The sequence below is a fragment of the Phaethon aethereus genome, assembly GCF_964289735.1.
Source record: "Phaethon aethereus genome assembly, chromosome: 5".
NCBI classification, from domain to species: domain Eukaryota; kingdom Metazoa; phylum Chordata; class Aves; order Phaethontiformes; family Phaethontidae; genus Phaethon; species Phaethon aethereus.
In genome coordinates this window covers 59,185,277-59,199,256 of record NC_138579.1, presented here as the reverse complement: position 1 = coordinate 59,199,256, position 13,980 = coordinate 59,185,277, and the positions used below count along the sequence as shown (strand labels likewise).

At 43.4% G+C, this 13,980-nt stretch overlaps 1 protein-coding gene across 5 annotated transcripts in view; it reads left to right on the top strand.

Moving 5' to 3' along the window:
* Nucleotides 1-13,980, top strand: part of DENND2B (DENN domain containing 2B) — a gene marked incomplete at both ends in the record, with an annotated part of 100,383 nt that overhangs the window by 66,791 nt on the left and 19,612 nt on the right. For all 5 annotated transcript variants that reach the window (XM_082000351.1, XM_082000350.1, XM_082000349.1 and 2 more), the window contains 3 exons: nt 1,471-1,548; nt 5,521-5,661; nt 8,649-8,797. In XM_082000351.1, coding sequence (XP_081856477.1) covers nt 1,471-1,548; nt 5,521-5,661; nt 8,649-8,797 — 368 coding nt within the window. The remainder of the gene's footprint in view (nt 1-1,470; nt 1,549-5,520; nt 5,662-8,648; nt 8,798-13,980) is intronic.

The window sequence follows — 13,980 nt, the reverse complement described above, 5'->3', positions numbered from 1 at the left end:
CACCGTGGGGAAGTTAATCACTGTATCAGCAGAGTCTAATGATGAGATAAAGATAAAAATATACTGGCCTTCTATGTGGATACAGAGGAGATGATCAGACACTTTGGCTAAACGTACACATGGGCAGAAGCTGGTGGAAACAGTGACTGAGCTCCTTTATCACAGAGTTGTTATTAATGGAGATGATTCTGTCACTGCTGCATATCAATAATGTACAGCTGTGCAAAGAGGCTAAGTGATGCCAAGCGATTCTTTCACAGCCACTTGTCGCTCCGTGCGGCACGAGCGTAGCTGACGCCGTGAGATGCAAGGGAGCAGGCAGCCTATTGTCTCAGACCCTGCTTTCAGCTTTTTGCTGCTGGGGTACTGGGGTTTGCTAGCGTACCTGCAGCCGTTCTGTGCCGTGATGGACGTAGCTCCTGGAAGAGGCAGCGTCAGGACCTCCTTGCGTTGTATCTTGGGACTACATGTGGTTGCATCTGAAGTCACCAGGCTGCCTTGTTAGAGTAACAGCCCCTAGGACGTGTGTGCCTGCTGATCTGGTGAAAATCAGTTGCAACTACGCAAAACTGGAACACTGCGTTGCAGCTTGTTAAAAATACAGTGGGAAGCTGCTCTGAGGACCTGGTGAGGATGGTTTTTCTAAAGTGCTCAGCGTTGGCCTAATTCTACTACTTTTCCAGTAAATACGCTGAATCCAGCAAGCGGTTGTACCCTACTTTCATACACAGTGCTGACGGGCCTTTCCCTGCAGTGGTATCGGCAGGGTTGCAGAGTCCAGTATGCTGAAGGGATACATGTCAGTCATGCTGATTTAAACCATTTGCTTCTCTAGAAAATATCTTCAATAGGTTGTTATAGAGGATGGTCTTTATAGGTTTTTTTTTGGGGGGGGGACGACAATGTGCATCATTGATTCATACTTGCCACTGTTTAAGTTATTTAAGAGTTTCATGTTTATCGTGCATTAATCTGAGGAAGTTAATGATTTAGCTCAAGCAGCTTGCCTTTGTTTAAGTCTATGAGCTTGCTTTCTGTAAGTTGAGCTCTCTTTGAACATCATGGAGTGAGTGGGGAACTAAAGCCATTGTAACCTCCCTTAGCATTCCAGTTCTCATCTCCCAGCACATGGCCCTGGGGTGGCCCCACTCCTCATGCCGCAGCAGGAGCAGAGGACAGTGATAGCACAGGCATGAGTTACAGTCCTAGTTAAATGTGCTTTTATGGCTGCAAGCTGGAGCAATATTGGAATACAGCTCCAATGCACTGTGATTTCCAGAGTGGATAAGCACTATTTATGCTTTTTAGTTTCCTAAAGAAATATGATGCTTTTCCAAGAGTAGCTATGTTGATGGAGAAACCTAGTGAAAGATGCCACATGATGGCCAACTGTGTGATCAGAGAGAGAAGTGTATTTCCTTATGACTCCAAATTAATATGTAATTTCAATCTCCTTTTTACTGTTATCAGCCAAGTGGAAAAGGTCCACGCCTACCTGAAGTTTATTGTGTCATTAGCCGGCTGGGGTGCTTTGACTTATTTTCCAAGGTAAGAAGATTTTTTTTTTCAGTATTGCTTTTCAATTTGATTGTTTACTAAGACACATTTGCAGCGATGAACCAGCCGAGAAGAATTTCTTCCTTTGATGGGAGATAACTGTATTTTACAGTTGCTGTTTTGGATATTCTATCCCTATTACTGTGTTCATCAAAGAATGTCTTATTGCTTCTGTGACTGAGGCAGAACTGGATTCAAAAAACATCTGAGTGTCTGTATCATCTGGCTGACTGAAGTTTTTTCCATTGTTTTCTAAAGCCATTTTGTGCTGAGCTGTAATTCTTGGCATCCACAGTTTGAATGATGGGCCAGTACCACTTTTACTCCAATACCCCATGGAATGATGAGGTTAAGAAAAAAGATTATTTGATGAGTGAATTCTATATCTTTAACTCTATTGACACGTTTTTTTATCCTAGGAGGCTAGAAAAGCATGGATAATCTTTTAATTGGCCTCCACGTTAGTGAATCCAAAGTTGCATCGCATGCTGATGTGGTTCTCCTAGGTAATAAATTTCTTGACACAAGAGTTTTGAGACAGTCAGCAGGGCATTGCAACTAAACTGAGGGATTGAATAGCCATAGAAAGAGTTAACTGCCAGTCAGCTCCAGAGCCACAAGCATTCTTCTTTTGTAAGACAAAAGGTTATTAAAATTAACTATTAATAACATTTCTGATTGATTAACATTTGAAATACCTCTCTAGCTGACAGTTTAGGGCCTCCTAGTTCTCTGAGAGTGTGTCCTGCAAAATTCAGTTAGCACTTCATGGTATTTTATAGGATTTGCTGGTGATCTGTGGAGAACTGTTATATATCTAATGTCAAAAGGCTATCTTCCCCTTTTCCAGTTTTGATACAGTGTTCATAAAAATGTTGTTTTAATTTGCCAGAGATTTTCACTTCAGATGTGGGAAATCTCACAGAACTTACACAGATTTTTCTTGTTCATTTGTATAGGAATAAAGTTGAAAACAACATGTAAATCATTGAAGTTAATAAAAGTCATAGCATTTATATTGTTCATATGACCTAATAATCATACAGAATGTTATCTTTAAAGCAGGTTTCAAGCTTTTCTAGATAAAACTTTGTTTAACACAAATCCTGTGTGAAGAAAAGCAATTGGGTTGCAACAGTTAATTGCAATTCTGCTTCTGACGTCTTTCGTAAAGCTCTGAAATCAAGGTTTTATAACAGTGTCTCTTAGACGTAATATGTGTCTAAACACAGATATCTGCGAGCGAAACGGAATGCATTGTTCTGGGAGGGTAACACAGCTCACCAAACTCGTGATATGGAGAGATATCCTGAGGCTCTTTGTTTGCTTTTATGTTTTATCTAATTTTGATAGTGCACTAATTTTCAAAGGAAAACTTGGGAGAGGGGAAAAAAAGCAAAAAAAAAAAAAAAAAAAAAAAAGAAAATTTATGTACCTTCCTCACAAGCATCACTGCAGCTGAGATATGAAGTCTGCAGCAGACAAGGAATGTCATACCAAAATTGCAAATAAACCGCTTTCCCAGTTCAAACTGTAACTTGAAAAAAAGTGTCTGTTCATTCAGCCAAAGTGACCGGAGGCTGACGGTTGAGTGTAATTTCGCTGGCTTCAGCAGGGGCTGTTCCCAGGCATTGCGGCAGGCAGGCCCGGGCCACCCGGCCCTCAGATTCTTGGTCTGTGCGGAAAGGAAGGCTCTCGCTCGGTTGCATATCGGGCCCTGAATGGGGCTGTAACACACCTGTGCTCTTTCTCAACCACTGGGCTCATGGAGGGGCTGGGCCACAAAGGGACCCCATCGCACCGGAGCCTGGCCACAGCGGTGCTGTCCTGCAAAGGGCTGCTCGCCTCCTGCCGGTGCCGGTGCCGGGGTGGGAGCAGGGTGCTTGGCAGCGCAGGGCTGACCCAGCCCTGGGCTGGATTTAGCGCAGCCCTTTAGCACAGGCGCCAAGCACCGCAAAAGGTGCGGAAAGGGTTTGGATGAAGCAGCTGTTAAATGAAGGAGGAAGAGTTTGAGCCTTAGCATCCCTGTTGGTTTTGAAGACAGATCTGGTGTGGATAGAAACAGAAGTTCTTGAAAAGTAAGACAGTTTCTTTTTCCAGCCTAGTAAAAGGAACCTGGGCTTCCCTAATTGGTAAATCTAGTGAAAGAGAGGAAAACAATCATGATGGTGTACTTTGCTGAATTAGTCAAAACAAGGAACAGTTGTCTTTACAGAAAAATGAGAGCGATGAAAGACCATGAGATATTAAACCTTGGATATTATTTATCAGAAAGGCAGAAGGAAGGAGTCCTCTGTTTTAAAATGTTTATTATCCTGTTTCTGATAGTCTGCATTATTTTCACGTTCCTCAAAGCCTTTCCTGCTCACTGCTGTAATACCTACTGCTAGGACAAAGTTGAGAACCACAGATATCCTTCCCTCCAGCCGGTTCATTTGGTCATGGTTTCAACAAACGTTTTTGACCATTTTATTGTCTGAGATTTCAGTTTAACTTTTATTCAGTTTTAATGCTCCTTGGTATTGTAGAGGTTGGTGGGACTGGGATATGAAGCACACGGCCCCCGATGCCAGCAACACAAAGTGTCAAAGAGTGACTGCAGAAGAGGAGATAGGTGTTGGGCACATTGCAACTGTGTGCTGGCAGTGTGCAGGAGCACTGAGGGACCCGAGGCACAGCCTTGGTTCATTACTACTTCCCATTAGGGCAGCTGGTTTTGTTGGGTGAGGATAGTTGTTATGCTGCAAATTACATCAAGAATGAAATCCGTATCTTCATTTATGGTTATCTGCCACCTCCACAGACTGGAATGCAAGCTATATACATAAGGTCAGCTTTGCTTTAGTTAGGTCTTTACTATGTTGCAAAGAGGAAGGGGAAACCATGCACTGGTGGGTGCTTGGCGTTTGGTGTCACTAGCTATCATTGTAAGTCACGAGCTTGTGTTTAAGTATCTTCCAATGTTCTGTTTCAGTGAAAAGCATTTCCAAGAGAAACAAGGGAAAATGCCTGGCTCAGACCCACTAACTCTTGTATGGCCTTTTGCTCTTGAGTGGTGGTTAAAAGATCACCATTTCAGGTCAAACCACTAACTGCTTTGAAGCTTGCTTTCTCGTCTTCTTTAGGTTTATCATCTATATGGTCTGTCTAATGTGGGAAAACTTAGCTGTGATCTAATTTATGTTGGCCCATGTGACCAAAAAGAGAAGAAAATAATAGTCCTCTCTATCTGTAAGAAGTTCCATCTGCTCATTTCAAAACTAGATTGCCTGCTCTGCATCATGTCAAACAGAAAATGACCTTAATGCAGGCACTCAGTGTAAACAGTGAGGCATGCTTCATGAGGCTGCTCATGCCTGGCTCCAGCTCAGCACAGACTGTGACATGATTGCTGCCACCATGGCTGGGACTCTTTTAGGAGCTCCTCCCTGGTGGAGCTCTGCTGGTATAGTGTGGCAGGGTTGCTTTTCTTGCTGGTCTGGCTTTTTCCTGCCCTCCCAGTTGAAATGGAAATGGTGCCCAGGGCAGAAGAAAGTGTTTCTCCTTAATACAAATTTCAAGATGCACCATTGAGACCTGACACTGACCTGGCCTGTGATCATGGCATTTGTCTTGATCTTTCTCTCCTTCAGCTCACCCTGTTGCTCAGGCAAAATGCCAACAGTGTAGTTCCCTTTTTCCATGCTGAGTCTTCTTTCTCCTTTCCAGATTTGTTATTTCTTCCTTGTCTCTGGGTGAACTGCATTCACAAACAGGCTCCGTTTTGTAACTGGATAACGTATCGTTTTTAGAGTACGATTGAATCCCGTGGCTTTAATGGTCCTGAAGAAATGCACAGCAGAGGAGAATTAAACTTAGATCTGCCATGTGTTTAGGCTCACGTGGGTCAAAAGATGCTTCAAAAGCGTATGTGGTGCTGACATGTTCTGTCTCTTTCTCTCCTATGTCTTACTAATGGATTAGATCCTGGATGAGGTTGAAAGGAGAAGGGGAATATCTGCAGCCTTGGTTTATCCATTTATGAGGAGTCTGATGGAATCTCCTTTTCCTGCACCTGGAAAGACAATCAAAGTCAAAACCTTTCTGCCTGGAGCTGGAAACGAGGTAAAAAGCAACTGCAAACATTACAAGTCAAAGCCCCCCTGCCTTCACCAGTCCAACATCAAACAGCAAAAGAGAAACAGGAGGAGACTTACAGATACTGCAAGGCATGTGAGGTGGCACACCCTCAAAATGAGCAGTGCAGGAGCTGCACCGGTGTTGCTATGCTAATGCTAGCTCCCACTGATGATTGTAAGCCAAATTATTGTTACGTGTTATTTTACATTTATTAATACGCTGTGTTTAACAAAAAGCCACGAACAAGACGAATGTCCTAGTATGTCTGGCCTAGTGTAGTTAACAGAACTATGGTGCTGCTGGGCTTTATCGCAGTGATAACAAGCAAGTGTAAGTTTCCCATGCTGACTGTACTTGGAACAGTTCAGCAGCTGGTTGTCATTGCAAACCTCATTACTGCTGGTCCTGGCCTTGGTAGGAGGAGTGACCAGCAGCATTTAAATGGCTCTTTTTGGCAATAAATACCCTTTAAGTGGCCCTGAAAGAAATAGTCTATATTTGGAAAAGCATGTCATATAAAAGTTTTTGTGTGTGTGTGCGCACACATATAGTAGATTTTATTTCCTTTTATTACTGACTCAAGTAGCTAGAAGCCTAGCATTATACAAGATAGGCCTTACTGGATAATAGCAATATTGGTGCCTTGCTTAAAAGTTTTGTGTAACTTGAGGCTTGCTAGCCATTCGCTGTGCCAAATTCTGCTCTCTGCATGTCCTTATGTAACTATACAGTAGCTCCACTCAGAAGGGCAAGCATATAGAGGAAATACATTACTGCAGATAGGAATCGAATTTGGCCCAGTTAGTGAAAGCAGGAAAAAAATTCCCCTCTAGGGTAATTTTACACTCCTTAGGGGTAGTTTTACAGTGTTACTACTATTTTTCCATTGAATCATATTTTCTCCAAGTGTAATGCCACTGACTTCAACAGAGTGGGCCTGTAATGACACTTGGTATGAAATGTAAAGTGTGCCTTGCAAGGCATGTTTAAGTCACAAGCATTTTCTTCTGGAGAAGCAAAGGAAGACTGAAAGACTGATTGGCGTAACAGTGGTAAGATCTGATAACGCTTTTTTGATGTGAATATATCTGGGAACCATGGATCTGCAACTTCTCTATCCTCTGCTTAAGCTTCTGAACTCTCCCAGAGAAAAACACTGAGATAATTCCAAACAAACAAACAACTCACTTCTGGTTGAGCTTTGCTCTCTGTTATGCTAGTACAAACTCGTTATTTAAATGGAATGCACTGGCTTAATTAGGAACAGAATATTGTCCTTCCATTGCGGCTCCTCTGGCCTAAACAAAGATGATGATTAATTGGGAAGTAGACAGTATATTTCTTTGTGATGAGCAGACTGAAGCAGAAGGCTTTGCCAGGCAACAGAAAACATCCATGGCATTTGTAAAAGCTGCCGTAACTTGCATTGCATCCTACCCTGCAGCAAGATTTTAGTGTTGGAAGTTTTGCGGTAAAACCAGCTCCTCATGATTTGGCACGTACTGAGCTTGCAGTCCCAATGCTAAGGAATGGAAGTGGGCACCTTACTGAATCTGAGAAAGGGGTAGGCAGGGACCATTTCCCGAGGAGGTGTTCATGGTACACCATCACTCAATAATTTGATTCTTACTGCTGTTTGAGGCAACAGCTGAGCGATAGGTATATAACAGTCTGGCACCATAATGCTTCTGTATTCCAGGCTTTAAAAAAATCAGATCTGTACACAAATACTGCTCTAAAAGTGACTTTCTTTTTACAGTCCTGTGTTACCAATCACAAACAATATTACAACTAAACTGGTATGAACTGATTTTGTTTCCAGTATCCTGTGGTCTTGCTGCTGATCATATCCTTAAAACAGTGTGTTTGGAGGAATTTTGTAAGGGCTACTCAAGTTTAAACCTGATACAGTATGCTCATGGAATGTGGTGTCGTGTGCATGTAAGCATAAAAGTGGTCTAAAGCAATAAAGTGACCGTGATTTTGGACCTATGGAAAGAAGGAGATGTATATATGTTCCTGTTAATATGTCTTCAGAGATTTCAACACAGCTTAAAGTTGGCCAGCTTTTCCCCTTTCCCTTCTGTTTCCTCAAATTCCTCAGTAGTTCATCATTTGCTGTCTTGCACTTCATATTTTTCTTCCTCTGTTACTCTCTTCTTCATGTTATTTTTCCCTCTTCTTTTTTCTGTCCTCCGCCTTCAAGTTCCACATCTGAGCATGTCAAATACAGAGTAAAAGGAAGATATAATAAAGGAATCAAGCAAAAGGCATTTGAGAAAAGGAAGGAGAGGGCCTGAGGCTATGGATGAAGTATGAAAATTAGACTTTAAAGGGATGTCACAAGTCACCATCTAAGACCTTTTCCTGACTCCCCAGTTAAGTATATATATGTACATATCTTTATGACAAAAAAGGGTTTTAAACATTATGTAGTGAATTATGCATCACAGAAGAGTGAAAACGAAGTAAATTGGGTTTAAATTTTGCCTGGCCTTTAACTTCAGTCCCTGACTCCTATCTAGATGTGAATTTGAATTGCTAGCCAAGTTTATAACCAAATTTACCTTGTTATTATGGTTGTTTTAGCACTGTAAGCTTCCGGCTCCAGTGTTTCCAGTTAGTTACTTGCTTCATACTGTTGACTCAGCCACGCTTTACATCCCTGGCAGGGTGTTTAGAAGGCAGAATTATGCTTCCCTTGGAAATGACAGCAGATTTAATGTGCAGAACTGTATTCTGGGAAGAAGAATGGCTTGATAGTGAATTGTGTAATACACCATTTCTCTGGAGAAATGCCTCCAGGAGTGCCTCTGGCCTCAGTGTGCAAAAGAGGATGGGGGTCATTCTCTGTGTCCCCTCACCAGGCAAGCCCGGAGCGGTGCTGGAGGGCCCGGGCTGGGGTGCTGGGCACCCCTGGCGCTGTCGGCCCTGACCAGTGGTGCTGACTGATGTTTGTTGGATGTGTTCAGGTCATTGAGCTGCGGCGGCCCATGGACTCACGCCTGGAACACGTGGACTTTGAATGCCTTTTCAAGTGCCTCAGCGTTCGTCAGATCATCCGGATCTTTGCTTCCCTCCTGTTGGAGCGGCGTGTGATTTTTGTAGCAGATAAGCTCAGGTAAGTGGCAAAGGGAGCTGAACCACATGTTGTTCAGGACTGTATTATCTCCGGATGCAAAAAGCTTTATGAAATGTCCAGAATGGTCGTCAGATGTGGGGATCCTCTCGCTGTAGGATTTAAAGAATTTTTACCTCCATGGAAGTTATTTGCATCGGGGGGGCACACATTTGCTAGTGGTGACTAGCTACAAGCCACTTGTTCTGTCTTGCTTCCTTGCCTGTAAAATGGCGATACCAATACTTGCCTGCTTCATAGTCAGCAAATGTTTGCACAGGGTTTTGAGGCAATATAGTCCTAGCAATATTTCTTTTCGGGTTTTGGAACAGAGAATTCATAAACAGTAGCAGAGATTGCCTCTGAGGTGCTTCACCTCGTGGCCATGCAGTGCAGCCAGGCAGGGAAGTGGGGTGCTGAGAGTTCTCCTGGTTTGCTCCATGCACTACAGAGAGTTTGTAATGGGGCTAGGTTTCAAATCCTGGACTACCAAACCCATCCAGTGGGAGTGTTAAGAATGCTATTACAGTCCATCCCAACTAGTTAGGATATTTTTCCTGGTTCTCACATGACCTGAAAGCATTTCCTTTCTGGAGCTCCATCTTGGGCTCCTTGCTGCATCCTTTCAACATACCTCTTACTTCCCTGCCCTTTGATTGCAGTCTCCCCTCCTTGGCTCCCCTGAGGCATGAACCACACCCCAAGGTGTAAGGAGTGAGAGTGACAGGTCACAACTCCACATGGCCTTTACTTAGGAAATGGGAGCTCTGTGTAGGCTGCACCCCTGCCCCACAGCAAAGAATCATCTCTTTTTTAGATGTTGTGTAATCCATGTAGAAAAGTGTGGACATTGTAAAGATTATGTTCTTTGCTGCGGCATGATAAATAATAAAAGATGGCAAATAAAAATAAAGACCATAATTTTTTAGACTTGGGAACATCCAGCATCTTTTAAAAGGACAAAAAAGACTGTATGGGTGGTTAAAAACACAGATGGATCTACCCAAACAAACTCTGTTAAACACTTTATCAGCCCCAACCTTCTCTGAATGACCGCCAGAAATAATAGCTGCACTTAGTGGCCGCCAGTGTATATAATAGCAAAAATACTTTGCATAGTAAAAGCTTTACAACCTTTAGGCGAGAATTTCTTAAAGCTGCAGACCCTTCTCAGGTTATAAAGTTACTTCCTTAGCAGTCTTTTTTGTTGTCTAGAACAACAGGAACATTTTATTTCATCCCTTCCCTTGTCAGTAACCCTTAGTTTGAATGACCATTTGGGGTGACTTAATTTCACACAAACTCCTGGTGAGAATTGTGTAGCTACTCCGGGGTTTCTGCAGTGCTTTAGTAGATATGTAAGTCACACCATGAATATTGGGGCAGGTGGCTTTTGAAAATACTGCTGGTGTGTTCCTTCTGAGCATGCTTAATTGCATTGTTCTGCCTGTTTCTGTTTCACTATTCATCTAGCAGAATTAGTGGCACACACAAGTCTGACTGTAACTCAGAATGACACAGGTGTGCGTTCCTTCAAATGGCACACTGGTTTGAGTGGAAAGTCACAGAAATGGTACAGAGAAAATTAGGGCTGCGCTGCTGCCAACTGTTGCTCTGCTTCGGAGTTCTCGGTCACTCCGTAACGTTGTCCTGGTTTGGCAAAGTACTCCGAGCCTCGATCCGTGGACCACAAGCACAGTACTGTAGGGACGGCCTGCTGCAGGAGGCACCCTCAGCCGTGTGGGCTGGGACAGAAAGCAGCCGTTCCCTGGAGCGTTTCTCTGGGACAGCTGGCCTAGCCTATGTCATATCATGCTCCTGAGCACTTTCAAAGAAGCAACAATTAAACCTACTTTGACAGGCATAAGGCAGCTTAGCTTGGAAAACAGTGGTGTTGCCGATGCTGAGAGTTCATGGTAACCCAGTACTTCATCAGGCAACCAGGCTTTTATGCACACTGCAAGGCTTGCCTGTGCAATCACCTTTCTCCTGACGGCTGCCTAGTCGCACAGGCCCCAGAGCAGAGGATAGCAGAGTCCTGCTTACAGAAAAAATGCTGCTGCTCTTACTTTTGGCACACAGATGTAGAGCACCAGGAGCAACAGGAACCCGAAATGATAAAGATCTCTTTCAGTAAACACATATCCAAACATTGCATTCTCCTGCAAAACTGTTCTCCAGCGAACTGTTGTTTCTGTTGTGAGAGCCAGCCATGGGTTAGGGGCCATTAGCAGGTACTTTGAGAAAGGAGAAGATTCAGATGGATCCAAGAGGCTTACGAGGTTTTGTGGTTGCTCCTGCAAGAATGGACAGAACTTTCCTTACAAAAAGTGTATATTCATATACTTTATTATATCTGCATGTACCCTTTATTATATACATATACTTTGGTCTGGTTTAAAAAGAGTATGACAAAATCTGATGTGGTAGATAAGGCCCTGGATTAAGACTTTTGAATCCTGAGCTCTCTTTCTGAACCCTCTGACCTGCTGTGTGACACATGCTGGAAACATAGCTCCTCTTTCTTATCTTTTTGTCTGGTCTGTCTGGGATCCTAAATGCTCCAGGACAGAGACTGCTTCTTGCTCTGTGTGTGTACACAGCTCTACTTGGTACAGCGTGGCCCCTCTCAGCATGGGGATCTAGGAGGTACTGTGAAATAGAAGCTAATAATGAGTCCTTTGACAAAGGCCTGGAGAAAGTGACAGTGGATTTAAATTCAATACTTACCAAGGTTTTCATGGTTTAAATGGGGATGAAGTCTAAAATGAAACACTCTGGCTTTGAGCTAATAACTGTCTGTCTTGGAACCTTTGCCTTGTCTGATGTGAATTTTGTTTATGGGCATCACGGCTGAAACCGAAGGGGTTTACCAGTAATGTAGGGAAAAAAAGAAGTGAAATATCTTACAGGTCCAGTCTGAGGGCCCGAAGAACGAGAGCAGGAAATTAAAAAGATTTTACAAGGGTTTGATTTCTGCATGTACCCAAAAAATAGCTTAGAAATAAATGATGTTGAGGTTTAGGCTTCAAACAATGAGATGCATTGGGCTTTTGTGGCTGCCTGTTTAACGGGTCTCCAGGTAATAAATGATTTCACACATTATACAAGTTTGTGAAAGTCATGCCTAGTGAAGTGAGATTCATTCAATAAATTGTTATTTATGGTTATTACAGTGCCCAGAATGTGAAAATTTATAGCCCTTGATCTTTGCACAGAAGAGGCTGACATTTTTCAACACAGAAAGTGATGCTACCAGCAATGAGGAAATAATAGTAAAGTTTTGAATGACAGGACTGTGATGTTGCCTTGGTTAGTTAGGTGCAGTTAGGTTTGGGTTTTTTTTCCCCCGGTAAGTTACTTATATATTTTCTCTGCTTGGAATTGGGTCAATATATCCCTGCGGCTATTTGCTCACCTTCAAAAATGAATCTGAATCTGCCAGTGACCTTTCAGTATTTTCTTTCCATGAACAGTCAAGAAGACAGCAGAGAAATAAAGATAACAATGGAGATACTTGGAGAATCACAATAATAACAACTCATAAAGAAGGAATTTCAAGCTCCCATTCCTCAAACATCTGCTGAAAGCACAACTAAGATGGTGTGTCTCATCCCAGTTCAGTCCCTGTCCCTGGGACTGGGAGTCCCTATTTATGTTCCCGGCATTCTGCCTGTTCACCCAACTCTGAAACAATCCCACAACTCTGCCAGCTGCAAAGAGAAGCTGCTGTAGCACAGTTTAATAGGTTAGGCAGCAGATGCAAAATCAGTGGGTTCTGGGGCTCGGGGAACATTGGCATTGCTGTAGGCACAAAGGTAGCAACAGAAGATAAATAGAAAACAAACATTGGAAGAAAAATATTTTTCTGCTTGTTTTAACTTTAAGCTGGGGAAACCAATTTGTGGACATTCTTGCTGAGGAGGTGATGTATCCATGCTTGTGAGAACAGTCTCTCTGCCTTTTCCCCTGAGTGCTTGGAGAGGGGAAAAGGAAGGCCTTGGGCATCAAAACGTCCCTTTGTTATAACCCCATTTTTTATAAATAAAACCCACTCTTGCTGTAATACACTATATTGTGAAGGACTCCGACCATATTTTGCTTACATTTCACATGTGGGTCCAGTTCAATGCCAGCTGGAGTCAGTGGGAGTGTTTGGATGAGGCTTGTCTTCTGCTGTGGATCTCAATCCGAGAATATTCCTTTCTGTGGCCTTTTGAAGCTTTAGGGGCTGTGAAAGGCTTCTGTAGAGCCCTTGCTTTTGTAAAAGGCAAAATAACGTCTCATTGTTGTGAATTTTGTTTTTATGAGAAGATATTTCAGCTACTTCTCAGTGAATCAGGAGCATGGGCCTCAAGGAAAAAATCTCTGTTGACAGCAATGGGTTTTATTCTCCTAAACCATATAGGTGAACTCGGAAAGGTGCCCCAAGGTGAAGGTGAGCTAGGTGTTTCTCTCAGTGGCCGTGCCAGCTCAGGAGGTTCCACCAGGAGCTGGGAGAGAGGGGCAGAGCAGGGGGCTGGGGCTGGGGGTGGGCAGGAGTGTTGGGGTGGGCACAGTTCAAGGTGGTGTTGCCACTGAAAGGGGTGTGTCATGCACCATCCTTAGGTGTGAGTCAGCTGAATTTACGTTCATAAGATACTGTAAATTTGTGAATAAACCCAAAAGTTTTTACCTATGTGCAAGGAAGATCTGTAGGAATGAGGGTCAGGAAATGTTGGATGACAGTGAACTTCAGTGCAACTAAAGCTCCTGTACATCAGTGTCTTCCTCCCTTACGGATTACTTAGTCTTCCCAAGAAGAGGTTTTTTCCCTCCATGTTACTCTGCCTCTCTGCCGGCACACATCCCCTGGCCCAACGTGGACCAGCAGTCTGTCACCTGGTGTGCTGCAGCCCCCTGAAACCCTCCTCTGCAGTGCTTGCCCCATGAAGTCAAGAGGTGCTGTTGCAAGCAGCAGCTAGGCACCCATGAAGTGGGAAGGCTTTATCGTCTTAAGGGTAAAAACCTCCCTGCCCCTCCCCAAAGTTCTTCAGACTGCCAGGAGGAATCTGTCTTCCAGCACAACTGTAGAAAGTCCAGGCAGATCCCAGACCTGACCAAAGGTTATGGGCTCCAGACAGAAGCACTGACTAATACAGGACAGAAGCATAAATATGTAAATATTGGGGGACGTCATCCCACAG